The sequence below is a fragment of the Pan troglodytes genome, chromosome 20, assembly GCF_028858775.2.
Source record: "Pan troglodytes isolate AG18354 chromosome 20, NHGRI_mPanTro3-v2.0_pri, whole genome shotgun sequence".
In the NCBI taxonomy this organism is placed as follows: Eukaryota; Metazoa; Chordata; class Mammalia; order Primates; family Hominidae; genus Pan; species Pan troglodytes.
In genome coordinates this window covers 54249343-54276245 of record NC_072418.2, presented here as the reverse complement: position 1 = coordinate 54276245, position 26903 = coordinate 54249343, and the positions used below count along the sequence as shown (strand labels likewise).

The 26903-nt window shown below is 49.0% G+C and overlaps 1 protein-coding gene, 1 long non-coding RNA gene and 1 pseudogene across 31 annotated transcripts; 2 read left to right on the top strand and 1 right to left on the bottom strand.

Annotated features, from left to right (window-relative positions):
- Positions 1-3083: 3083 nt before the first annotated feature.
- LOC107969794 (uncharacterized) lies at positions 3084-26893 on the bottom strand. Of its 22 annotated transcripts, XR_010153611.1 has the most exons (11): positions 26735-26893; positions 18889-19027; positions 18066-18105; positions 9734-9872; positions 8642-8779; positions 7310-7464; positions 6745-6962; positions 6040-6568; positions 5147-5322; positions 4551-4758; positions 3084-4149 (listed from the first exon to the last, which is right to left on the bottom strand). It is a non-coding gene; the product is annotated as an uncharacterized LOC107969794 (long non-coding RNA). The 22 variants fall into 22 exon arrangements; XR_010153600.1 differs by lacking the exon at positions 18066-18105 and having other exon boundaries at positions 4551-4852; positions 6040-6633; XR_010153599.1 differs by lacking the exons at positions 18066-18105; positions 18889-19027 and adding an exon at positions 12507-12614 and having other exon boundaries at positions 6040-6633; positions 26735-26849.
- Positions 3653-11248, top strand: SIGLEC10 (sialic acid binding Ig like lectin 10). 9 transcript variants are annotated; one of them, XM_063800809.1, is made up of 11 exons: positions 3653-3736; positions 3816-4199; positions 4505-4615; positions 4924-4971; positions 5112-5381; positions 5664-5711; positions 5841-6098; positions 6172-6456; positions 6765-6858; positions 7455-7566; positions 9911-11248. In XM_063800809.1, the coding sequence occupies exons 1-11, from the start codon at positions 3700-3702 to the stop codon at positions 10181-10183; spliced, it is 1920 nt and encodes a 639-aa protein (XP_063656879.1). In that variant the 5' UTR covers positions 3653-3699; the 3' UTR covers positions 10184-11248. The 9 variants fall into 9 exon arrangements, with proteins under 9 accessions (XP_063656879.1, XP_001174256.1, XP_009434425.1 ...); XM_001174256.6 differs by having other exon boundaries at positions 4331-4615; XM_009436150.5 differs by lacking the exon at positions 9911-11248 and adding an exon at positions 7650-8113 and having other exon boundaries at positions 4331-4615.
- Positions 17742-24575, top strand: LOC456246 (MKI67 FHA domain-interacting nucleolar phosphoprotein-like; annotated as a pseudogene).
- Positions 26894-26903: the final 10 nt, after the last annotated feature.

Sequence of the window (26903 nt, the reverse complement as noted above, 5' to 3'; positions counted from 1 at the left end):
TGTTCAAACGCAGAGGTGGGGCTGGGCCCAGGCTGGGGGCCCTAGAGATCAGCTCCTTAGGGACCCACCTCCACCAGGACCCAGGCACCCTTCCTCCCCTCACTCCTCCCTGGGAGAGGCCTTTTCTGAGCTCTGTGGAGAGGAAGGTGTGATGTGTCCCAACACAAGAGCTCCCCCGGGGAAAGGAGGCTGGTGTCCTCAGAGAAGGCCCAGGTTAGGTCACAGGGAAGCAGGGATCAAAGAGAAGGTGAAGCTGGGCTTGGTGGCTCACGCCTGTAATCCCAGCACTTTGAGAGGCCGAGGCGAGAGGGTCACCTGAGATCACAAGTTCGAAACCAGCCTGGCCAACACGGTGAAACCCCGTCTCTACTGAAAATACAAAAATAAGCTGGGCATGGTGGCAGGCACCTGTAATCCCAGCTACTCGGGAGGCTGACGCAGAATCGTTTGAACCCGAGAGGCAGAGGTTGCAGTGAGCTGAGATCATGCCAGTGCACTCTAGCCTGGGTGACAGAGCACAACCCTGTCTCAAAAAAAAAAAAAAAGATAAAAATAAAATTAAAAATATGAAAATTAGCTAGGCGCGGTGGCAGGCACCTGTAGTCCCAGCTACTCGTGAGCCTGCACCAAGAGAATCGCTTGAATCAGAGAGGGAGCGGTTGCAGCGAGCCAAGATCATGCCACTGCACTCCAGCCTGGGCAACAGAGCAACACTCTCTCTCAAAAAAAAAAAAAAAAAAAAAAAAAGTGGGGAGAGGTGGATATTAGGGTCTGAATTGTGTCCCCCCTCCCCCCACCAAATTTCTGTGTTGAAGTCCCAACCTCCAGTACCTAAGAATGTGGCTGCACATGCAGACAGTCTTTAAAGAGATACAGTTGTTCCACGGTATTAGTGGGGGATTGGTTCCAGGATCCCCACCCCTTGGATACCAAAATCTACAATGCTCAGCTGCCTTATACAGTAGTGTTTGCGTGGGACCTCTGCACATCCTCCCATGTCCAGGTTACTTATCACACCTAATACAGTGTAATGAGGTGTAAATAGTTGTTATGCTGTATTTTTAATTCATGCTGTTTTTTATGGTTATGTTGGCTTTTGTTGGTTTTGTATTTAAATGCCGTGATGGGCAGGTGGTTGAATTCCGGGATGTGGGACCTGTGCATACTGAGGGCCGACTGAAATGAGGTCACTCATTTGGACTAGAGTGGGCCTAGTCCAGTATGACTTGAGTTCTTGTAAGTTCTTATAAGAGCAGGAGTTGAGGAAACAGACACCCACAGGGGAACAGCTGTGTGAGAACACAGGGAGAAGTGGCATCTGCAAGCCAGGCAGAAGCCTCAGAAGGAACCATACCTTGGTTTTGGACGTCTAGCCCCAGAACTGTGAGGAAGTCAATGTTGTTGTTTCAGCCCCTCTGTCTGGGGCACGCTGTTACAGCAGCTCAAGCGACTGATACAGTGGATGAGGCCGTGGCGCACACCTGTAATCCCAGCACTTTGGGAGGCCGAGGCGGGAGGATCACTGGAGCCCAGGAGTTCAAGACCAGCCTGGCCAACATGGTGAAACTCTGTCTCAGCAAGGTGCAGTGGCTCACGCCTGTAATCCCAGCACTTTGGGAGGCCGAGGCGGGTGGATCACCTGAGGTCAGGAGTTCGAGACCAGCCTGAACAACATGAAGAAACCCCATCTTTTCTAAAAATACAAAATCAGCCAGGCATGGTGGCGCATGTCTGTAGTCCCAGCTACTTGGGAGGCTGAGGCAGGAGAATCGCTTGAACCCCGGAGGTGGAGGTTGCAGTGAGCCAAGATCATGCTACTGCACTCCAGCCTGGGCAACAAGAGGGAAACTCCATTTCAAAAAACAAAAACAAACAAACAACAAAAACCTCTGTCTCTACAAAAATTATCAAAAAAAAAATCAAAAATTATCTGGGCGTGGTGGTGTGTGCCTATAGTCCTGGCTAGTTGGGAGGCTGAGGTGGGAGGATCGCTTGAGCCCAGAAGATGGAGGCTGCAGTGAGCCATGATCACACCACTGCACTCCAGCCTGGGCAACAGAGCAAGACCTTGTCTCAAAAACAAAAAACAAAAATGCCATGGATGAAAGAACCAGGACAGGGCAGAGGCTGGGTCATCTCCTCCAGGAGGCCTCTCCTGACTTCCCTCCACCAGGAAGAGCTGACCACTCCTTCCCCGGGTCCCATCCTGAATGTCTGTCCAGCATCCAGTTCATTTAGGGGACCTTCTGTACTTTCCTGTTTCTAAGAATCTTCATTTGCTAACCTGGGGCCCTGGAGCTGACTCACCATGGAGGATTCACCTCCAAGTCCCCCTAAAGCTCAGTGCTTGATACCCAAGGTGTGTGGAGGTTGAAGGATGAGTTGTGTTTCGGTGTGACCCAAACAGAGTCATTTCAGGAAGAGCTCAGTGAGGGGAAAACATCTTGTAGAGTTTACTCCATTCATTGCAAATTACCCCTTCCCTAGTCTGTTTCCCCCACTCTGCCCCTCACTCCCGCCTTTCCTCAAACTCTTCCCATCAGCATTAGTTTTGGGCATATGTGTTCTAATCCCAATGGGTGTCCCAACTGAATGACAGAGGAGGAAGGGAGACTGGGAAGTGGACTAGGGCCTGGTTGGGGCAGGAGACTGCTTCTGGGGACCAAGGGTCAGTGAGCTCACCAGGAAGCATGAAGAGGTGGGGCTGACACCACCCTACGGTGGCCAGATTTAGAAAAAAAGAAATTCAACATGCTCAGTTAAATTTGAATTTTAGGCCAGGTGCGGTGGTTCACACCTGTAATCTCAGCACTTTGGGAGGTCAAGGCAGGTGGATCATTTGAGGTCAGGAGTTCAAAAGCAGCCTGGCCAACATGGTGAAACCCCACCTCTACTAAAAATACAAAAATTAGCTTGGCGTGGTGGTGCATGCCTGTAAGCCCAGACTCAGGAGGCTGAGGCAGGAGAATCGCTTCAGCCTGGAAGGTGGAGGTTGCAGTAAGCAGAGATTGCACCACTGCACTGCAGCCTGGGTGACAGAGTGAGACTCTGTCTCAAAATAAATTAATTAATTAATTAATTAATTTGAATTTCAGATAAATTTATTTTGCTTTCTGGTATAAGTATATCCCATGCAGCATTTTCGACATACTTATACTAAAAAACATAAAATAAAATACTTTACATTTTCTGTGAAAGCTTTAACCAGGCATCCTACATTTTACCTGACAAGACCAGCCCCCTCCAGTAACTGTCCCTTCCCCTGTACCCACCACCTCCACCACCAGTGGCCCAGATAAGGGTAGCTCACTGTGGACTTCTCACTTCTGCTTTTCCGATGACCCAGGGCCCAGAGGGAGAGCCCCCACCCCACTACCCCACCCCCAGCCAGGCCCCCAGGATAGACGCAAGCCTGCCCTCTCCTCCTACACAGGGAGCTCTGGAAGGACCAGCTCAACAAGCCCAAGGCCAGGCTGGGCCCCCAGGAGACCCACAGGACAACTGGGCAAGGTGGGCTGGAGAGTGTAGGGGAAGGCAAAGGAGTTCTGTGACCTCAGCATCTGAAGCTCATTTCATGCATCAGGCCCCAGGGCTCAGCTTCCGCCTTCGGCTTCCCCTTCTGCCAAGAGCCCTGAGCCACTCACAGCACGACCAGAGAATAGGCCTGTCTCAGGCAGGTCCTGCGCCTCCTATGCGGAGATGCTACTGCCACTGCTGCTGTCCTCGCTGCTGGGCGGTGAGTGGGCCAAGGGCCGGAAAGGACCTGGGGCGGAGCTAGGGCTGGGGTTGCAGGTTGAGCCTCTGTCTCCCCACAGGGTCCCAGGCTATGGATGAGAGATTCTGGATACGAGTGCAGGAGTCGGTGATGGTGCCGGAGGGCCTATGCATCTCTGTGCCCTGCTCTTTCTCCTACCCCCGACAGGACTGGACAGGGTCTACCCCAGCTTATGGCTACTGGTTCAAAGCAGTGACTGAGACAACCAAGGGTGCTCCTGTGGCCACAAACCACCAGAGTCGAGAGGTGGAAATGAGCACCCGGGGCCGATTCCAGCTCACTGGGGATCCCGCCAAGGGGAACTGCTCCTTGGTGATCAGAGACGCGCAGATGCAGGATGAGTCACAGTACTTCTTTCGGGTGGAGAGAGGAAGCTATGTGAGATATAATTTCATGAACAATGGGTTCTTTCTAAAAGTAACAGGTATGGAATGGGGTGGGAACCCCTGCCTCTCACACTGGGGAGGGACCCTGGGGACAGGCTATGGGCTGAGCAGAGAGGGCTCTCAGGGACCCCTGCAGCACAAGAATTCCCCACCCCGGTCTCTGTCCCAGCCCTGACTCAGAAGCCTGATGTCTACATCCCCGAGACCCTGGAGCCCGGGCAGCCGGTGACGGTCATCTGTGTGTTTAACTGGGCCTTTGAGGAATGTCCACCCCCTTCTTTCTCCTGGACGGGGGCTGCCCTCTCCTCCCAAGGAACCAAACCAACGACCTCCCACTTCTCAGTGCTCAGCTTCACGCCCAGCCCCCAGGACCACGACACCGACCTCACCTGCCATGTGGACTTCTCCAGAAAGGGTGTGAGTGCACAGAGGACCGTCCGACTCCGCGTGGCCTGTGAGTGTGGCCTGGGAGGGTGGGGCATGCAGACAGGCCCGGTGGGTGAGGAGGTGGAGGAGCCCAGTGGGACAGTGAGCGGCTCCCAGCTCAGGAGCATCCAGGGAGAGGAAGCTGTGGGGTCCCAGGATGCCGGCTCAGCCCTGGGAGAGGGATGGGAATGGCGTCTGGTCCACACACGTGAGCCCTGGCGCTGGTTGTCACTTGTCTTCCCGGGATAGTCCCACTTTCTTTTCCCTGAGGGAGTTTTTTCCAGGTGTGAGGAATAAATTGTCCCTCCCTGAAGCCAGCTCACAATCTTGTTGCAGATGCCCCCAGAGACCTTGTTATCAGCATTTCACGTGACAACACGCCAGGTACTGAGGGCCGTCGGGCTGGGGCTAGGCCAGTTGTCTTTAGATGAAAAGGCTTCAGGGGATGAGGGGATGTGCTCCTCCCTGTACCCCTTCTCTCCTTCTCCCTCCCTTTCTCTCTTTTTTTTTTCCTCCCACTCCAGCCCTGGAGCCCCAGCCCCAGGGAAATGTCCCATACCTGGAAGCCCAAAAAGGCCAGTTCCTGCGGCTCCTCTGTGCTGCTGACAGCCAGCCCCCTGCCACGCTGAGCTGGGTCCTGCAGGACAGAGTCCTCTCCTTGTCCCATCCCTGGGGCCCCAGACCCCTGGGGCTGGAGCTGCCCGGGGTGAAGGCCGGGGATTCAGGGCGCTACACCTGCCGAGCGGAGAACAGGCTTGGCTCCCAGCAGCGAGCCCTGGACCTCTCTGTGCAGTGTGAGTGTGCCCAGCAGGGGCCTGGAGTCCATTGGGAGGGCAGAGGGATACAGGGGCTGGGCTCAGGGTCCCAGAGCTGAGGGGGCCTGGAGCCCCAGGCCTCGGAGACCGACCTTCTTACCTGTGTAGACCCTCATGCAGTTTGTGTCTGGGACTCAGTGGGTGATTCTGCACTGCCCTTCTATCCCACCCACTTCCCCCACCTCAGTGTCCAGGATGGTTCCCTTTACCCAGAGGGAAGCCCCTGGTCCGTCTAGAGCCAGTCCCCTGTCTCCATTTCAGATCCTCCAGAGAACCTGAGAGTGATGGTTTCCCAAGCAAACAGGACAGGTAGGAAAGGGGACAGAGGAGCCAGGGCCTCTCAGTGCCGAATTGGGGGCCCAGAAGTCTGGAGAGTCCCCACGCAGGAGGGTCCCTGAGCCCTGAGCTGCTCATCGATTCTGCCTCTTCCTTCCCTAGTCCTGGAAAACCTTGGGAATGGCACGTCTCTCCCAGTACTGGAGGGCCAAAGCCTGTGCCTGGTCTGTGTCACACACAGCAGCCCCCCAGCCAGGCTGAGCTGGACCCAGAGGGGACAGGTTCTGAGCCCCTCCCAGCCCTCAGACCCCGGGGTCCTGGAGCTGCCTCGGGTTCAAGTGGAGCACGAAGGAGAGTTCACCTGCCACGCTCAGCACCCGCTGGGCTCCCAGCACGTCTCTCTCAGCCTCTCCGTGCACTGTGAGTGGGGGAAAGGGGGGCACCTGGGTCCCAGGAAGGGGCCCCTGCTGAGTCCTGTCCTCCCTCCCCTCAGACCCCCCGAAGCTGCTGGGCCCCTCCTGCTCCTGGGAGGCTGAGGGTCTGCGCTGCAGCTGCTCCTCCCAAGCCAGCCCGGCTCCCTCTCTGCGCTGGTGGCTTGGGGAGGAGCTGCTGGAGGGGAACAGCAGCCAGGACTCCTTCGAGGTCACCCCCAGCTCAGCCGGGCCCTGGGCCAACAGCTCCCTGAGCCTCCATGGAGGGCTCAGCTCTGGCCTCAGGCTCAGCTGTGAGGCCTGGAACGTCCATGGGGCCCAGAGTGGATCCATCCTGCAGCTGCCAGGTTAGGGGGCCGCCTGGATGCCAAGGTTCTTGGAGGAGAAGCTGAGTGGGGCAAAGAGTAGGGTCCTGTGGTTGGAGCAGGAGCTTGGAGGGACACAGCAGACCCGTGGCATCTGTATGTAGACAGGAAAACACAATGGGAAGTCCTAACACCTGGGCCGGGGTGTGGCAGGGTTTCCTAAAAGTAAACAGAGGGGTTGCAGATACAATGTCCGCCATGGGAACCGGAAGCCTTAATGCCGAGTGATGAGCGGGCTTCGTGAGCCCTGCGTGGATGGGAAATGCTCACCTTGCCCTCTCCGTGTGCAGATAAGAAGGGACTCATCTCAACGGCATTCTCCAACGGAGCGTTTCTGGGAATCGGCATCACGGCTCTTCTTTTCCTCTGCCTGGCCCCGATCATGTAGGTTAAGAGGAGGCGTGGCGGGGTCTGGGGCCCGGACCCAGGAAGAGGGGAGGTGTTGCAGGCCGAAAGAGTGAAGGTCGTGATCAACGCAGTATATACCTCTGGAGGTGACATGAGTAAACAGCAAACTGTTCTCATAAATGCAGAATGTTGTCCAACTGACAAACTGCGTCTGCTTCCCAGAGGGAATGCTGAGGGCAGTCACGCCCCAAGCGAAGGGTTTCTTGTAATTAGGCACAGCTGAAGCTTGTAATAATATGAACCTGTGATCAATTAAACAGCTGACCAATTGTTACCTCCTGCTCCCTGCTCTTTCTACCCAATAAATACGAAGGGCTGTAGAGGCTCAGACAGCTGCCCTGGCTCACTAGTAGCAGGGAACCCTCTTCTTCTTCCCCTGACCCCTTCTTTTAAAATAATTTCTTTTGTCTTAAGTTTTCATTTCTACCTTTGTCCTCCTTCTTTCAGTCTCATAATGACGGTCTCAAGTGGTAACAGTAGTAACTGTCATAGTGACGGTCTCAGGTAGTAAACGTGGCAGTCTGTCACAGGGAGGTGCAGCAGGGCACAAACAGGTGGGTTCATTTCCTCAGCATGAAGATTCTACCGAAGAGACGGACTCAGACAGAAACCCCGAGGCCCAGGTTCTCCCGGCACAGCACGATCCTGGATTACATCAATGTGGTCCCGAAGGCCGGCCCCCTGGTGAGTGTCTGGGCCATGCTTCCGCTTTTTCTCTTCTCTAAAGCTGACATCCCACTTTCTGACTTTTGCACCCCTTGTCTTAGGGACATCAAGGTGGGAAAAGCACCAACGATAGTTCTGAATTCAAATCCTGGCTGGCACTTACTAGCTACGAGACCTCAGCCACGTCACTCACCCCCTCTGAGCCTTCATTTCTTCCTCTGTCTCCTTTGAGAGTTGGTTTGAGGATTAGAATACATGCACTTTCTCAATCTGTAGCCATTGTTCCATTATTACTGCCACCATTGGCATGACTACACTTAACTGCTTAACAATTATGTGTATCATCGGGAGGCTGTACATCCTAGGGATTCAGCACAGGGGGTCTGAAATCAGCCTGTATGGGTTCAAATCCTGCTGTCATCACTGTGTCATGAAACAAGTGTCTTAACTTCTCTGTGCCTCAATTTCTTTAGCTGTAACATGGAGACAATACTAGCGGCCACCTCCTAGGATGATGCTGGGTGTTAAATATATTGTACTTGTATAATAAAATATTCAGAATATCACCTGGCCCCTGGGTAATACTCTGTAAATTCTGGAAATTATTAAGAGATAACATCTTATGCTGATGACTGCAAAATTGTATCTCGTGGCTCCTTCCCTGAAGACTGTCTATGCAACATCTCCATGTGGGTGTCTAATCAGCACTTCAAACTTAGCCTGTCCAAAACCAACTTAAGATAATTCCCCAGCCTGAGCAACATAGTGAGACCTCTTCTCTACAAAAAAAATAAAAAATTAGCCGGGTGTGGTGGTGCATGCCCATTGTCCCAGCTACTCGGGAGGCTGAGGTGGGAGGATCTCTTGAGCCTGGGAGTTGGAGGCTACAGTGAGCCATGATGACACCATGCACTCCAGCCTGGGTGACAGAGTGAGACCCTGTCTCAAAAAAAAAGGCCACGCCTGCTGGCTCACACCTGTAATCCCAGCACTTTGGGAGGCCGAGGTGGGTGGATCGCCTGAGGTCAAAAGTTTAAGAGCAGCGTGTTCAACATGGTGAAACCCCATCTCTACTAAACATACAAAAAATTACCTGGGCATGGTGGTGGGCACCTGTAATCACAGCTACTCGGGAGGCTGAGGCAGGAGAATTACTTGAACCCAGGAGGTGGAGGTTGCAGTGAGATCATGCCACTGCACTCCAGCCTGGGCAACAAGAGCGAAACTTCATCTAAAAAAAAAAAAAAAGACTAATTCCACCATTTATGCTCCATCTCTATCCCCATCTTAGCAAATAACACCACATTTTCCCAGCCAAGTCTAAAGCTTTAGAATCATATTTCACTCCTCTCTTCTCTGTCACCCCAAAACCAATCCATCAGCAAATTCCCTTCAAAATACAACCAAGCCAGTTCTCCCTACTCTTCCCTCACTACTACAAGCCATGCATCAACACCCCCCACCCCCGCCCCGGGCACCACTGGCCCCTTCTGCATGCCTTCTCTGCTTCCGTTCTCACCCCCTCCAGTCTTTCTCTCCATGCATGCATGCTATTCTTTATTTTATTTATTTTTATTTTATTTTATTTTTTGAGATGGGATTTCACTGTTGTTGTCTAGGCTGGAGTGCAGTGGCAAGATCTCGGCTCACTGCAACCTCCACCTCCTGGTTCAAGCGATTCATCTGCCTCAGCCTCCTGAGTAGCTGGGATTACAGGCATCCATCACCATGCCCCCCTAATTTTTGTATTTTTAGTAGAGACGGGGTTTCACCATGTTGATCAGGCTGGTCTCAAACTCCTGACCTCAGGTGATCCACCCGCCTCAGCCTCCCAAAGTGCTGGGATTACAGGTGTGAACCACCGCACCCGGCTATCAATTATTTTTTTGAAACAGATTTTGTCTCTGTTGTCCGGGCTGGAGTGCAGTGGCGCAGTCTCAGCTCACTACAACCTCCATCTCTCAGGTTCAAGTGATTTTCCTGCCTCAGCCTCCTGAGTAGCTGGGACCACAGGCATGTGTCACCACGCCCGGCTAATTTTTGTATTTGTGGTAGAGACAGGGTTTCGCTATGTTGGCCAGGCTGGTCTTGAAATTCCCTGGATGACCTATTAAACAGTCATCCCACCCTCCCTTTCGCTGCCTTCTAAAGGTGCTCAAATTTCTTGATGGCATTTGTCACTTACCAGTCATTGTACTTTTGCTAATTATTGTCTGTTCCTCCTTCCAAGATGGAATGCAAGCTCAGCAAGGCAAGGGCAGGGAGTTAGTTTCACTCTGTGCTGTAAATCAGTGCCCGACGCGTGGTAAGTGCTCAAATATTTGCTGAATGAATGAATGAAGGATGGTGGTTCTTCCCTCAGGCTCAGAAGCGGAATCAGAAAGCCACACCAAACAGTCCTCGGACCCCTCTTCCACCAGGTGCTCCCTCCCCAGAATCAAAGAAGAACCAGAAAAAGCAGTATCAGTTGCCCAGTTTCCCAGAACCCAAATCATCCACTCAAGCCCCAGAATCCCAGGAGAGCCAAGAGGAGCTCCATTATGCCACGCTCAACTTCCCAGGCGTCAGACCCAGGCCTGAGGCCCGGATGCCCAAGGGCACCCAGGCGGATTATGCAGAAGTCAAGTTCCAATGAGGGTCTCTTAGGCTTTAGGACTGGGACTTCGGCTAGGGAGGAAGGTAGAGTAAGAGGTTGAAGATAACAGAGTGCAAAGTTTCCTTCTCTCCCTCTCTCTCTCTCTCTTTCTCTCTCTTTTTTAAAAAAACATCTGGCCAGGGCACAGTGGCTCACGCCTGTAATCCCAGCACTTTGGGAGGTTGAGGCGGGCAGATCGCCTGAGGTCGGGAGTTCGAGACCAGCCTGGCCAACTTGGTGAAACCCTGTCTCTACTAAAAATACAAAAATTAGCTGGGCATGGTGGCAGGCGCCTGTAATCCTAGCTACTTGGGAAGCTGAGGCAGGAGAATCACTTGAACCTGGGAGACGGAGGTTGCAGTGAGCCAAGATCACACCATTGCACGCCAGCCTGGGCAACAAAGCGAGACTCCATCTCAAAAAAAAAAATCCTCCAAATGGGTTGGGTGTCTGTAATCCCAGCACTTTGGGAGGCTAAGGTGGGTGGATTGCTTGAGCCCAGGAGTTCGAGACCAGCCTGGGCAACATGGTGAAACCCCATCTTTACAAAAAATACAAAACATAGCTGGGCTTGGTGGTGTGTGCCTGTAGTCCCAGCTGTCAGACATTTAAACCAGAGCAACTCCATCTGGAATAGGAGCTGAATAAAATGAGGCTGAGACCTACTGGGCTGCATTCTCAGACAGTGGAGGCATTCTAAGTCACAGGATGAGACAGGAGGTCGGTACAAGATACAGGTCATAAAGACTTTGCTGATAAAACAGATTGCAGTAAAGAAGCCAACCAAATCCCACCAAAACCAAGTTGGCCACGAGAGTGACCTCTGGTTGTCCTCACTGCTACACTCCTGACAGCACCATGACACTTTACAAATGCCATGGCAACGTCAGGAAGTTACCCGATATGTCCCAAAAGGGGGAGGAATTAATAATCCACCCCTTGTTTAGCAAATAAGCAAGAAATAACCATAAAAGTGGGCAACCAGCAGCTCTAGGAGCTGCTCTTGTCTATGGAGTAGCCATTCTTTTGTTCCTTTACTTTCTTAATAAACTTGCTTTCACCTTACCGCCTCGCCTTGAATTATTTCTTGTGTGAGATCCAAGAACCCTCTCTTGGGGGGTCTAGATCAGGACCCCTTTCTTGTAACACAGCTACTTGGGAGGCAGACGCAGGAGGATCACCTGAACCCAGGAAGCAGAGGCTGTGGTGAGCCAAGATCACACCACTGCACTCCAGCCTGAGCAACAGAGTGAGACCCTGTCTCGAAAAAATAAAAATCCTCCATGGATAGGCCATCTCATCCCAGACCTGGGCATTCGGAACAGCCTGACAAATCTGTCCTGAATGGCCTTCTCTGAATATGGTGTTCTGAGAAGGCAGGCAAAGATTTGCCTTTGACACACCCCAGCTCCAGTCCAGAGGACTGCGTGGTTTCATGGGTTCTCAGAAATGGGAGGGCCTTTAAAGATGACTAGATACAGCCAGGCGCAGTGGTTCACGCCTGTAATCCCAGCACTTTGGGAGGCTGAGGCTGATGGATCACTTGAGGCCAGGAGTTTGAGACCAGCCTGGCCAACATGGTAAAACCCCGTCTCTACTAAAAATACAAAAATTAGCTGGGCGTGGTGGTGTGCAACTGTATTCCCAGCTACTCAGGAGGCTGAGGCAGAAGATTTGCTTGAACCCAGGAGGCCGAGGTTGCAGTGAGCCAAGATTGCGCCACTGCACTCCAGCCTGTGCAACAGAGCGAGACTCTGTTTAAAAAAAAAAAATGACTAGATAGGCTCCTCAGTCACCTCCAGCCTGCTGCCTATTTTCATACCACCTGCAAGCTAGAAATGTTTTTACATTTAAATGCTTGGGGAAAAAGTCCGAAGAAGAAGACTCTTCTGGGGCCCCCGGGAAGGAGATGAAATTCAAATTTCAGTGTGGTGCCCAACCATGCTCATTCCTTTAAACATTGCAGTTATTTTCATGCAGAGTTGAGTCACTAGCCTGCAAAGCCTAAAATATTTACCATCTGATCCTTTACAGAAGTTGGCTAGATCTTAATCTACATAAACTCATTTGTTTTCACAGAAGAGGAAGCGAGGGCAGAGGTCCATAAAGAGTTCAAGAGTAGCCGTGGGAAAAATGACTAGGTCTGTGACTACAGGAAGGTTTTCAGGGTGAGGATTGGAAGGGCAGGAGACTGCATGTGGATGGGGTGCTAATGCGCTCTCAGACCCACAAATCTAAAGAAGTGCAAACGCATGCGGGGATGGAGGTGGGAATGCTTTGGAAATAGAACAATGACAAACTTACAACATGCTAAGAATCATACCGTGGCTCATGCCTGTAATCCCAGCACTTTGGGAGGCTGAGGTGGGCGGATCACCTGATGTCAGGAGTTCAAGACCAGCCTGGCCAGCATGGTGAAACCCCGTCTCACCTAAAAAAATACAAAAATTAGCCAGGTGTGGTGGCGGGCACCTGTAATCCCAGCTCCTCAGGAGGCTGAGGCAGGAGAATTGCTTGAACCTGGGAGGTGGAGGTTGCAGAAGCCGAGATCATGCCACTGCATTCCAGCCTGGGCAATAGAGTGAGACTCCGTCTCAAAAAAAAAAAGAAATAGAGCAAAGGAGAGCACTTTGCTGGCCATCTCCTCTGCTGATCTCTGCTCCTCCATAGCCACCCAAGGGGCCTTTCTTCGGTAGTTATTGCATCGTTGGTGACATGGCAAGGTGGCCCTCTCTGGTGTGTTTTGTTTCCTGGCTGTGCTAAACACTCCAGATACTGAAAAATAAAAAATAAAAAACTGAGCTGGACATGGTGGCTCACGCCTGTAATCCAGCACTTTGTGAGGCCGAGGCAGGCGGATCACTTGAGCTCAGGAGTTCGAGACCAGTCTGAGCAACAGAGCGAGAGCCTGTCTCTACTAAAAATACAAAAATTAGCCAGGTGTGGTGGCAGGTGCCTGTATTCCTCAGCTATTCAGGATCCTGAGGCATGAGAATCGCTTGAACCTGGGAGGCAGAGGCTGCAGTGAGCTGAGATCGCGTCACTGCACTCTAGCCTGGGTGACACAGCGAGACTATGTCTCAAAAACAAAGAAAAAACCTGAATTAGCTGCAAGGACCAAAGTTGGCCACCAGACGTCAGTATACCCAGGATGATAGGACTATAGACTCATGGTGTGGAATGGGATCACCCAATGCAGCCACCTCATTTTACAGAAGGACTTCAGAGAGGGACAAGGTCTTGCATGTCACACAGCTGAACTCCAGAGCTGGGATTCAAACTCAGGCCCAGGATGGGTGAGCACTGCTGGTTACACAGTCTCCTTTAACTAAGCTTAGAGTGGGAAGGATGCTGCAAGGGCTTGAGAAAAAGGGAACTCCCTACAAGCTGCACAAAGATTGAGACTCTGCTTCCTTCCTTCTACCACCAAATTCTGCCATGAGAGCAACCCTTGAAGATCTGTTTGACCTGGGAAATTACAAGATTGCATTGCTAAGGCACCAGGTTTGACTAGGTGTCAGTAACTTTGAAATGTGTGTGTTAAGGTCCTGACTTCTGCAATAGTGACTTGGGACTTGGAGGGAGGGCATTGTTATCCAGTACTCTTGGGGAAAGGCAATGTTGTGCAAATGCAAACAAACAAACAAACAAACAAAAACACCAGGCTTGGAGTCAGAAAACCCAAGGGGAACTTTCCGTATTGCCAAATATTCTTTTTCTTTTTTTTTTTTTTTTTGAGACAGTCTCGCTCTGTCGCCCAGGCTGGAGTGCAGTGGTGCAATCTTGGCTCACTGCAAGCTCCGCCTCCCGGGCTCACGCCATTCTCCTGCCTCAGCCTCCCCAGTAGCTGGGATTACAGGTGCCTGCCACCGCGCCCAGCTAATTTTTTGTATTTTTAGTAGAGACGGGGTCTCACTGTGTTAGCCAGGATGGTCTTGATCTCCTGACCTTGTTATCCACCCGCCTCGGCCTCCCAAAGTGCTGGGATTACAGGCATGAGCCACCGCGCCCGGCCCCCAAATATTCTTTTTAACCAGTCAACTGGGACATTAACTCCAGGAAGTATGAATATAAAATAGTTATATGTTTCCTGATCACTGAGTCAATCATGTTTTTTTGTTTGTTTGCTTGTTTGTTTTTCGTTTTTGAGACAAGAGTCTTGTTCTGCTGCCCAGGCTGGAGTGCAATGGTGCGATCTCGGCTCCCTGCAAACTCTGCCTCCCGGGTTCAAGCGATTCTTATGCCTCAGCCTTCCGAGTAGCTGGGACTACACGTGTGCGCGCCACCACACCCAGCTAATTTTTGTATTTTTACTACTAGAGATGGGGTTTCGCTATGTTCACCAGGCTAGTCTCCAACTCCTGACCCCAACTGCTTTGCTTGCCTCAGTCTCCCAAAGTGCTAGGATAACAGATGTGAGTCACCGTGCCCAGCCTCCTCTGTTTCTTGATATGAGAGTTGTGTCCCCTGCTTCTCCCATACCTTCTCCAATTCCACCATTGGCAGACACCATGCAGCCTCTTACCGCTTTCTTGGGTGACATATCACCTAGATTGCAGAAGCCCAGCTACCCTCCTTCGTGTCCATCCACCCCCTGCTATAGACAAAATGTATGTGTCCTTCCAAAGTCTAGGTTGAATTCCTAACCCCCAATGTAATGATATTTGAAGTCAAGACCTTTGGAAGGTGATTAGGTCATGAGGGTGGTGCCCTCATAAATGGGATTAGTGCCCTTAATAAGAGACCCCAGAGAGCTGTCCCTCCTACCAAGTGAGGACACAACCAGAAGGCACCATCTGTAAGCCTGGAAGTGAGTCCACATCAGACACTGAATCTGCTGACATCTTGATCTTGGACTTCCCAGCCTCTAAAACTATAAGAAATAAATTTTCATTGTTTACAACCCACCCAGCCTATGGTATTGTTGTTATAGTAGCCAGAAAGGACTCAGAAACCCACACATCCTAACCATGCTGGACTGTGGAGTGCAGGCTACACTGCCCCAAGCTCCTCGTTGCCCCCAGCTTTTCCTCTCTAATGCTCCTCTCCCCTGCGCAGGGAGATGCAGGGCACAGCAAGAAGTTGGCTGCCCACACAGACACCCAATGGGGAGATAGTGTGTTGATTCCTCCCATTCTATCAGGAAACCCTAGTCTTTCCTAAACATTTTCTTGGAGCACCCCCTCCTACCCAGAGCCCTGGTACACTTGAAGAGTTCAGGAAAGAGAGGATGATGAAGCATCTCACCAAAGACTTCTCACCTGTCCAACAGCCAGCTGGCAGCTTTGTTTTTTTGGGAAGCTAGGCAGAGAGAAGCTTTCTGACCCCATTATTGGCTGCCCTCTTTAAACCATTTAAGAGGCAACAGAAAAAGTCCTATTCAGTGGGGGGCACAGTGGCTCACGGCTGTAATCCCAAGACTTTGGGAGGCCAAGGCGGGTGGATTGCTTGAGGTCAGGAGTTCGAGACCAGCCTGGCTAACATGGCAAAACCCTGTCTCTACTAAAAATACAAAAATTAGCCAGATGTTGTGGCGGGTGCCTATAATCCCAGCTACTTGGGAGGCTGAGGCAGGAGAATCACTTGAACCTAGGAGGTGGGTGTTGCAGTGAGCCAAGATTGCACCACTGCACTCCAGCCTGGGCAACAGAGTGAGACTGCATCTCAAAAAAAAAAAAAGAAAAAAGAAAAAGAAAAAGAAGAAAGAAAGAAAGAGAAACAGAAAGAAAATGTCCTATTCCTGGAAACCATCATTCTGAGCAAACTGTCGCAAGGACAGAAAACCAAACACCACATGTTCTCACTCATAGGTGGGAATTGAACAATGAGAACACTTGGACACAGGGCGGGGAACATCACACACCGGGGCCTGTTGTGGGGTTGGGGGATGGGGGAGGGATAGCATTAGGAGAAATACCTAACGTAAATGATGAGTTAATGGATGCAGCAAACCAACATGGCACATGTATACATATGTAACAAACCTGCACATTGTGCACATGTACCCTAGAACTTAAAGTATAATAATAAAAAAAAAAGAAAATGTCCTATTCGACATTTGTTAATGAGGAGGACTTAGGTATCATTTATACAGAAAATGTCATCTTTATTAAATAAGTCATACCCCCACCCTCAAGTTTTTGCAGCAAAATGGCTCAGCAAAGAGTTTCTGCCATGGATTGAAAGTTTGTGTCCCTCCAAAATTCATGTTGAAACTTAATCCCCAATGCAATAATATGAAGAGACAGGGCCTTTAGGAGGTAATTATGTCATGAGGGATCCTCTTTCATGAATGGGATTAGACTATAAAAGAGGCTTCATGCGGTGTTGGCCCCTTTTTGCCCTTCCACCTTCCATAAGAGAGGCACATCTTGGAAGCAGAGATCAGGCCCTCACCGGATACTGAACCTGCTGGTGCCTTGATCTTGGACTTCGCAGCCTCCAGAGCCATGAGAAGTACTTTTTTATTATTTAAATATTACCCAGTTTGTGGTATTCTGTTATAGCCACACAAATGAACTAAGACAGCCTGTGATATGAAAATGGCACCACTCCTGCCCCATGCTCATGAGAGCTCTTCAAGAAAGCACTGGCAATGCTCACGATGGATTTTGAAACAGGCAGAGATGAACTCTCCCAAGTGGTAATTCCCACACCTACATCAACAGCCTCCAGCTCCAGAGAGCACCACGTTTATTTCTTCTTGATTTTTTTTTTTTTTTTTTGAGATGGAATCTCCCTCTGTTTCCCAGGCTGGAGTGCACTGGCACGATCTCAGCTCACTGCAACCTCCGCCTCCCAGGTTCAAGAGATTCTCCTGCCTCAGCCTCCCGGGTAGCTGGGATTACAGGCATGCACCACCACCCCTGACTAATTTTTGTATTTTTTCTTAGTAGAGACAGGGTTTCACCACGTTGGCCAGCATGGTCTCGAACTCCTGACCTCGTGATCCATCCACCTCAGCCTCCCAAAGTGCTGGGACTACAGGCATGAGCCACCATGCCTGACCTTAAATTTTTTCGGTAGATATGGGGTCTTGCTTTATTGCCCATGCTGATCTCAAATTCCTGGCCTCAAGCAGGCCTCCTGCCTCAGCTATCCAGGTGACTAGGATGACAGGCGTGAGCCACCACACCCAGCCTGCATCTATTGTTTCCCAGACATCTGTATGTGGACACCCTGCAAGCACCTCATGTCCAAAACACATGCATTATCCTCTCATGCTCTCCTAAATGCTCCCAGCCTGAAAGCCCTTCTTCCCTTTATATCCTTGATCTTAGCTTACCATGCCACCATTGCCCAAACTCAAAATCTTAGGAACAACTCTGACTTGTCCCTCACTCCACGTATCGGCAACTCCCCGTCATTCTCCCTCCTAAATATCAGGTGGTGCTGCCTCCCCCACCCTCCCAGCTGCCACTGATGCTGATGTTCCATCACTTGGACTGTGTATACATATGTATGTTAAAAGAATAGATGCCCGTTTTCTGCCTCAGGGGAGCTGGGAGCCCGACGTTTCCAGGAGCACTGCGTGGAGTTAGTGTCAGCCGCTTTTGGCATGGCAGCTTTTTCTGGCCTGGCTGAGATCTCATTGCTTAACCCGCAGGAAGATGTCCAGTTTCAAAAGGAGGTGGCGCAGGTTTGCAAGCACATAACCCAGCAAAAAAAACAAGAACAGCTTACTCCTGGAGTAGTCTACATGCACCACCTACCTAACCTACTTAACGAAACCCAGATCTTTTCATATTTCTCCCAGTTTGGCACTGTGACACAGTTCAGACTGTCCAGAAGTAAAATGACTGGAAATAGCAAAGGCTATGCATTTGTGGAGTTTGAGTCTGAGGATGTTGCCAAGATAGTTGCTGAAACAATGAACAACTACCTGTTTGGTGAAAGACTCTTGGAGTGTCATTTTATGCCACCTGGAAAAGTACATAAAGAACTCTTTAAACACTGGAATATTCCATTTAAGCAGCCATCAAATCCATCAGCGAAATGGTATAATCAGAATCGGACACTAACACAAAAGCTACAGATGAGGAGTGATTTAAAAAGAAACAAAGATTACTCAGGAAGAAATTAGCTGGCTGGGCACGGTGGCTCACTCCCGTAATCCCAGCACTTTGGGAGGCCAAGGTGGGTGGATCACCTGAGGTCAGGTATTGGGGAAAAGCTGAGTGTTGGGAAAAAAGCTGAGGCATGGCTTACATGTCTGACATAATGTAAAAGAGTCTTGAAACATGTCTGAGGTCCAGGGTCTAAAACCTCTCATGGCCTTGGGAACACCAAGCTCTGTGCTAAAGGGTGGAAGGCTGCCCTGCGGCACCATAATCTAAGCCCAGGGCATAAAACCCCTTGTGGCTTGGATGGAATCCAGGGCTCAGAGCATGAAATCCCTCATGGCCTCTGGAATGTGTCTAGACTTGCTGGCTCCTTGTTTCTAGCATTCCCAGGCTCATAGATCAATTGTATCTTAAACTAGAAAAACATGTTTCCCATTATCTCAAGTAGCAGAACGTGTTCCATATGCTTCAAAGAAAATGCTAAACTGTCACAGCTGTAAATCATGCACTTGATGCAGTGCTTTCTTTCAACCCCCACATCCTCACCACCTGCCTCTTTGTTTGATCACCAATAAACAGTACGGGCTTCCAGAGCTCGGGGCCTTCGCAGCCTCCATACTAGTGTTGGACCCCTGGACCCACCTTATGCACTTTTAACTTGTCTTTTCTTATTCCTTTGACTCCGCCAGACTTTGTAGCCCCCATGGCCTGGTGCTGGGTCTGATCACCCCAGCATTCCTGGCGCCCAACATGGGACAATGAAGATCCTGGTGAAGGAACGCTAGAGGACATGAAAGTGGAGGAAGTATCATCAGAGGACACCCGAGGACGACTGAAAGAAGCTCGGTGGGAAAGCTGAGTGCTCAGAAGAACCAGGGTAACAATCGGACAAAGTGAAAGCGAACATTCTGCTTATTTGAATTTCTTAAGGCATTTATTACAAAAAGGGGCAGTGAACGTTAGTACTCAAAATTTGTTATCACTCTTTAGTACAGTAAAGCAGTTTTGCCCATGGTTTCCAGAACAAGGGACTATGGAGTTGGATGAATGGGAGAGAACTGGCAGAGATTTTAAAAAGGCGTATAAAGAGGGAGCAAAAATTCCGTTTCCGTTTGGTCAATGTGGGCACTAATAAAGGCAGCCCTTGAGCCCTTTCAAACAGATGATGAGGGAGATTGAGATGAGGAAGAGGAGGACGAGTGTAAAAAACTAACTTCAGATTCTGAATACAAGGAGCAAAAAAGAGAAGAGGTTAAAGAAGGGGAAACCGAAAAAAGTATATTTTACTAGCCCATCGGCTCCACCTGCTGAATTAAGTAAATGGCCACCTCCTCCCTTTCCCCTTAATGGGTGAGAAAGTGAATTAGCTATAAAACTTTCTGTTCCTGTAGTTGCAACATTAAAACCTGGAGCAATTGGTGGTGCTATGCAAAATTCTATTCAAAAAGCTAGAGCAAGCCGGGCACAGTGGCTCACGCCTGTAATCCCAGCACTTTGGGAGGCCGAGGCGGGCGGATCACGAGGTCAGGAGATCAAGACCATCCTGGCTAACACGGTGAAACCCCATCTCTACTAAAGACACAAAAAAATTAGCCGGGCATGGCGGCGTGCGCCTGTAGTCCCAGCTATTCAGGAGGCTGAGGCAGGAGAATCGCTTGAACCCGGGAGGCAGAGGTTGCAATGAGCCGAGATCGCACCACTGGACTCTAGCCTGAGCAACAGAGTGAGACTCTGTTTAAAAAAAAAAAAAAAAAAAAAAAAAGCTAGAACTGAGGAAGACCTTGAAGCATGGCAATTTCCAGTTACTATAATCCAGCAAGGAGGACAGAATATAACTAATTGGGCCACTTTTCCTTTTAAGTTATTAAAGGAATTTAAGTAAGCCATTACTCAATATGGACCGAACTTTCCTTTTGTGCAAACTTTGTTAAAAAATGTGGCTCTTGATACTAGGTTAATACCGTATAATTGGGATACTTTAACAAAATCTGTTCTCACTCCGTCTCAATATTTACAGTTCAAAACTTGGTGGGCTGATGAAGCGCAAAATCAGGCAAGGGAAAACACACAAGTGCAGCGACCTGTGCCTGTTTCCTTTGAACAGTTCATGGGAGTTGGTCCCACCTGGGGTAGATTAGAAAATCAAGCAGTAATGGAGGATGTTGCCATTGTTCAGCTGTGCCCTGCATGCTTACGGGCATGGGAAAGGATAAATGTTACAGCGGAAAAATATCCTTCTTTCAGCTCGTCCGACAGGGACCTAAAGAACCATATATTGATTTTATTGCTTGGCTCCAAGAGGCTGTGTATAAAGCCATAACTGATAAAACAGCTCAGGATGTTGTAATACAGCTTCCTGCATATGAAAATGCTGATGCAGAGTGTCAAACTGCCATCAGACCTATGAGAGGGAAGGCTCATTTGGCTGAATATATTGGGGCTTGCGATGGCATTGGAGATACCTTGCATAGGGCTCCTCTTTTAGCTCAGGCTATGGCTGGATTGAAAGTAGGAAGGAATGTGCCCCGTTTCTCAGGCCCTTGCTTTAATTGTGGGCAATTTGGACACACAAAAAAGGAATGTAGAAAAGGAAAATAAAAAGTCTGGACAAGATATATGGTGGAGCGAAGCACATACAAAGAGCTGAGAAAAAGGAAAGATAATTATATGGGGAAGAGGATTTGCTTGTGTCTCTCCAGGTGACAATCAGGTGCCTGTGTGGTGCCCACCAAACATCCGAAGATGTATCGTCAGTTACAGCATCTAGTGGACCCACCTGTACCGTGCAAATTGAAGGCTTAAGGATTGCTTTTCTGCTATACTGTTGCACAAGAAGGATAAGCCTCGATTTGCTTTTTCTGTGCCTTCTGTTAGAAGGGGCCTGTTTCTCATTATCAGTGGAAAGTTTTACCCCATGGTAATTAACCACAGAGGCAGAAGCTGAGTTACAGCTTGTAGAACAAATGCTTCAGCAATGGCATGCCTCCCGGCTACAGCCACAAAAGTTTTTGCTTCTGTTTCGCTAGATTTACTAACATGGCTTTGAGAGTATGCTTGTGTTTTTGCAGGAGATGAACAAACCGTGCGGATGCCCTCAAGATGTGTACGACCATGGAATGGGAGACTGGAGAGACCCATGGATCCCAACCATGGACCTGGTTCCCCCAGTACAAGCCATGAGCCAGTTGAGTCTGAATGCGAAGACGGAACGAGGACCAACCGGAGTCATGCTGACGTTCACCCCCATAACATGGGGACAGATCAAGAAAAACCACACAGGAAGCTGAAAAACTGCTGGAACACCAAGGTTGTACCTTTTGCTGGGATTCAGAGGTACAACAGATGCTTAACGGACCAATGCTTTCTGACTGAGCTCCTCTCTACCTGAATACAAGAGACCCTAATAGTTAGGCAGGAATATCATCACCCCTATTCAGCATGAAGAAGTTGCAGAAGACGGACCTTCATCCTTCTGCAACCCTTAGGATTAAGGGTCCTCTTGTAAAAGGGAAAGTGGAAATATGTAAGAAGCATTCAAACCAGAACGACTCCATTCTGAATAAGGGCCAATGCATCCTAATGAGGAAAGGATGAAAAAATGAATATATCTATAGGATATAAATATCCCCCATATGCCTGGGGCCTGTTGTTGGATGCTTACAGATTGACACACAAGCTTGGTTGGCAGTAATCCCCGGAAAAAATAAATCACAGGCTGCTTTGCATATGATTTGGGGGAGTAGTTTAAAATATAATTATTCCAATCCTAAAACCCTGAAGTTCCGTCCTAATAAGCATGAATGTGAGCGAAGCAAAGTTTGGTTTGAAGGTGTGGATGCTTGAACTTGGGAAGATTGTATAGCAAGTAAGGCTGAGGTGCTACAAAATAATTCCTATGGAATCACCATTGATTAGTCCCCCAAGGGGATCTTTAAAGAAAATTGCACTGGAAAGCCTTCTTGTAGAACAAATGTAGTAAACCAGAGGAATCGCTGGCAAAGGAATCATACACAGTATGTTCGGACGGAAGCTAATGCCCCTATCATATAGAGTCCTGCTGGCATTGTTGCCCCTAGTCCAAAAATGATATCTCCTGCCATAAGACAGGAACATTCTGAATTATGGAAATTAGCTGTGGCTGAAAGTTCAATCAAAAGTTGGGAGGGTACATATAAAAGGTATAGAGGGGAGGGAGGTAAAAATAAATATGCTCTCTCTTTTCTTTCCAACAGGACCTTTTGGATTCAAAGCTGTGTTCGGCCATCTTTTATGCTAGCAACAGGAAATGTTACCAACTTTTAATAAAAATCAGACTATCCTGATAATTAAAGCCAGAGAAGGAGTTTGGATCCCTATGTGTCTCTAAATAGACCATGGGAGGCATCATCATCCATTCATATTGTAACTAAATCCTTAAAAAACTCTTATCCCAAAGATTTATAGTTGCTCTTTTCTTTGCTATAATTGGCCTCATTGCTGTTACTACTACCGCTGCAATAGCCGGTGTGGCTGTACATTCATCTGTGAAAACTGCTGAATTTGTCAATAAGTGGCAAAAGAATTCCACAAAATTATGGAACTCCCAAGCTCAAATAGATAAAAAAAATAGTTAACCAAATTAATGATCTCCGTCAGACAGAGATTTGGATGGGAGATCGTATTATGAATTTAGAAAGTAGAATTCAAATGCAATGTGACTGGAATACATCTGACTTTTGTATTACTCCTTAGTTATAATGAGACAGAACACTGATGGAAGAAGGTTAAACGCCATCTAGAGGGTAGAGAGGAAAATCTCACCCTCTAAATTGTAAAACTAAAAGAGCAGGATTTTGAAGCCTCTCAGACTCACTTAGCCCTGCTCCCTGGAACTGATATTTTGAACAAGACAGCCAATGGGTTGTCTGCAATCAATCCTCTTAAACGGATTAAGGCCATTGAAAACTCTACACTTGGAAATCCTGTTCTAATAATTATGTGCTTGTGCTGTCTCCTTTTAGTCTGCAGATGCGGAAGCCACCTCTGGAGAGAAAGCCACCATCGAGAACAAGCAATGATAGCTGTGGTGGTTTTACAAAAAAGAAAAGGGGGTCATGTTGGAGAAAAGCTAAGTAGTGAGAAAAAAGCTGAGGCAGGGCTTGCTAGTCTGACATAATATAAAAAGAGTCTTGGAACATGTCTGGGGTCCAGGGTCTAAAAGCCCTTGCGGCCTTTGGAACACCAAGCTCTGTGCTAAAGGGTAGAAGGCTGCCCTGCGGCACCATAATCTAAGCCCAGGGCATAAAACCCCTCATGGCTTGGATGGAATCCAGGGCTCAGAGCATGAAACCCCTCGTGGCCTCTGGAATGTGTCTAGACTTGCCGGCTCCTTGCTTCTAGCATTCCCAGGCTCATAGATCAATTGTATCTTAAACTAGAAGAACATGTTTCCCATTATCTCAAGTAGCAGAACATGTTCCATATGCGTCAAAGAAAATGCTAAACTGTCACAGCTGTAAATCATGCGCTTGATGCACCACTTTCTTTCAACCCCCACATCCTCACTACCTGCTTCTTTGTTTGATCACCAATAAATAGTGCGGGCTTCCAGAGCTTGCGGCCTTTGCAGCCTCCATACTAGCATTGGCCCCCTGGACCCATCTTATGCACTCTTGTCTTTTCTCATTCCTTTGACTCCGCTGGACTTCACAGCCCCCACAGTCTAGTGTTGGGTCTGATCACCCCAACAGTCAGGAGTTCGAGACCAGCCTGGCCAACATGGTGAAACCCCATCTCTACTAAAAATACAAAAATTAGCCAGCCATGGTGGCAGGCACCTGTAATCCCAGCTACTTGGAAGACTGAGGCAGGATAACTGTTTGAACCTGGGAGACAGAGGTTTCAGTAAGCCGAGAATGGGCCACTGCACTCCAGCCTGGGCGATAGATCAAGACTCAATCTCAAAAAAAAAAAAAAAAAAAAGGAATTAGCTAAAAAAGGAATTGATTATGATTTTCCTTCTTCCTTCTTTGATTTTCCAGAAAACAGAAAGTATTTCAAAAACTAATTGTCAGACGTCTACAAAAGACCATGTTTTACATAAGAAGAAGAAAAAGGTTTTAGGCACTCTTGACACTCCTGAGAAGACTGTGGATATCCAGGGCCTCACACCAGTTTGTACACCAACATTTTTGGAGAGACGAAAATCTGAAGTGGCTGAAATGAATGATGATGATGAAGCTAATGAAATAGTTTTCAAACAGCCCATATCCTATGTAAAATAAGAAACACAAGAGACTCAAACACCTACACATTCATGGAAAAACAGACGAAGCAAAAGCAATCAGTGATTTTCAGTGTATTACATATAATATTTCTTCTGGAAAATATAATATTTTTTTGAGAGTGGACTTTGTGTTTTACTAGGTACAATGAAATGCAACCCTTGACAAGACTTTCAGAGGTAAAATGCACTGTTTGGTCAAGTTAAGGAAAGCAATCTGTAATTTTGGATTGCCTGCCTTTGGCTGAAATACAAGGGTGCATACCAGCTTGCAGTGGCTTGACTGACATTGCCTCTTTGTCCTGGCCTCTAGTTTCTTTTGATATTTCACAGCTCTCCTTAGTTACTCTACCTAGATGGAAAGTTGACCACTAACTGCAGGTTTAAGTACTAAACTGCAGCCTTTTTCTATCACCAGCAGTTAAAGACCACCAATCTGGTTTGTCCATCTACATGGTTTGTCAGGGACATTTAACTCATGAGAGTGCTTTAGATTTCAACATCAGATGGTTGAAGCTGGAAGGCAAATTATATGTAGTGTGAGAAGGCAGTTCCAGTTTTTTGTTTTGTTTTGTTTTGAGATGGAGTCTTGCTCTGTCCCCCCGGCTGGAGTTCAATGGCGCGATCTCAGCTCACTGCAACCTCCGCCTCTTGGGTTCAAGTGATTATCCTGCCTCAGCCTCCCCAGTAGCTGATTTTTAGTAGAGACGGGGTTTCACCATGTTGGTGAGGCTGGTCTCGAACTCCTGACCTCGTGATCCACCCGCCTTGGCCTCCCAAAGTGCTGGGATTACAGGCGTGAGCCACCGCGCCCGGCCCAGCAGTTCCAGTTTTAGCACAGATTTGCTTATGTATTAGTTCAAATTTTAATACAGATTCAAAAACGACTTTTTTTTTTTTACCAATTTGTTAAATTAGTTTTCGTTGGGCTAGCATGGATTCATAACCACCATTTTATACTAGTATCACCAGTGAGGAATTGTATTTCAAGGATCAAACAATAACCAGCAAATAAACTTTTTTCTACAAAAAAAAAAAAAAAAAAAGCATAGATGCCCACGTGCCATGGGGCTTAATGAGAACAAGCTCCATGCTGAGCCCTTTACGTACACCGCCATGTTCGAATGTCATAGCAACTCTGAGACAAGTGTTCTTGGCCAGCTCCCGAGTGAAACTGAAGCTCAGAGAGGCTAAGCAAATTACCCAAGGTGACTCAGCTTTTCAGGGGCAGAGCAGTATGTGACATCAGTCAAGCATGTCCATTGGACTCCACGCCCATGATGTCAACACCTTCCTGTACTTCCTCTCATTGTGGCAATGAACAGCTAGGGCTTAGGCCGGGCGCTGTGGTTCACGCCTGTAATCCCAGCAATTTGGGAGGCCAAGGCGGGTGGATCACTTGAGGTCAGGAGTTTGAGACCAGCCTGGCCAACATGGTGAAACCCCGTCTCTACTGAAAATACAATAATTAGCCAGTCCTGGTGGCAGGCACCTGTAATCCCAGCTACTCGGGAGGCTGAGGCAGGAGACTCGCTTGAACTCGGGAGGCGGAGGTTGCAGTGAGCCGAGATGGCATCACTGCACTCCAGCCTGGGCGACAGAGCGAGACTCAGTCTCAAAAAAAAAAAAAAAACAACACAACAACAAAGGTGACACCCGAACCTTGACGCCCTGACAATAACAACAACAAAGGTGATCCCCGAACCTTGACACCTCGACAGGGCTGAGAGGGGAGAAGCTGGGTGAGGGCCTCTAAATCTGGGGAGATTTCAAGGAAGGGAGGCAAAGATGATCTCCCGGACCTAAAAGAGGAGAAAGGACATGAGGGTGGGAGAGGCACTGAGAGGCCCCCCGTTGCCCTTGGAAGGGTCCCAAGTAGATGGGGTGGAATGAATGGGAAAGAGCAGGGACCCCAGAATCTCCAGGGACGGAAGGGGGTTCGGGGAGGAGGGGGATTTTAGGAAATCTGTAAGCCCCTACGAAATGGGGAGACCCCGAAGGTCGAATCTTGGAACTTTGAAGGTCTAAAGCCGGTAGGGATAGGGAGTGGAGAGTGAAAGGAAGGGTCTGGTTCTAAGCGGTGGATGGGGCAATGGGGCTCCCCAGTGGGCCAAGGAGATGCCGAGAGGGATTCTCCCCTCAACAACCCAGTCCCCTCTCTCCCTCCAAGCTCCGCTCAGCATCTCCAGGCCTGGGCCGGGTCTCCCGGACGCTACCGGAACCTACCCGCACGTGCGCAGACAAAAGCCTCAGCAAAAATGCCTGAAGGCGCAGAAAGGAGCTCGCCAACCAGAGGGAGAAGGCGAGGCGGGCGGGGTCCGCAGGATGGGGATTCAAAAGCGGCGCGAGTTCTCTGGCCAATCAGAGCCGAGAATAGTGGCTCGCGACGCTTAAC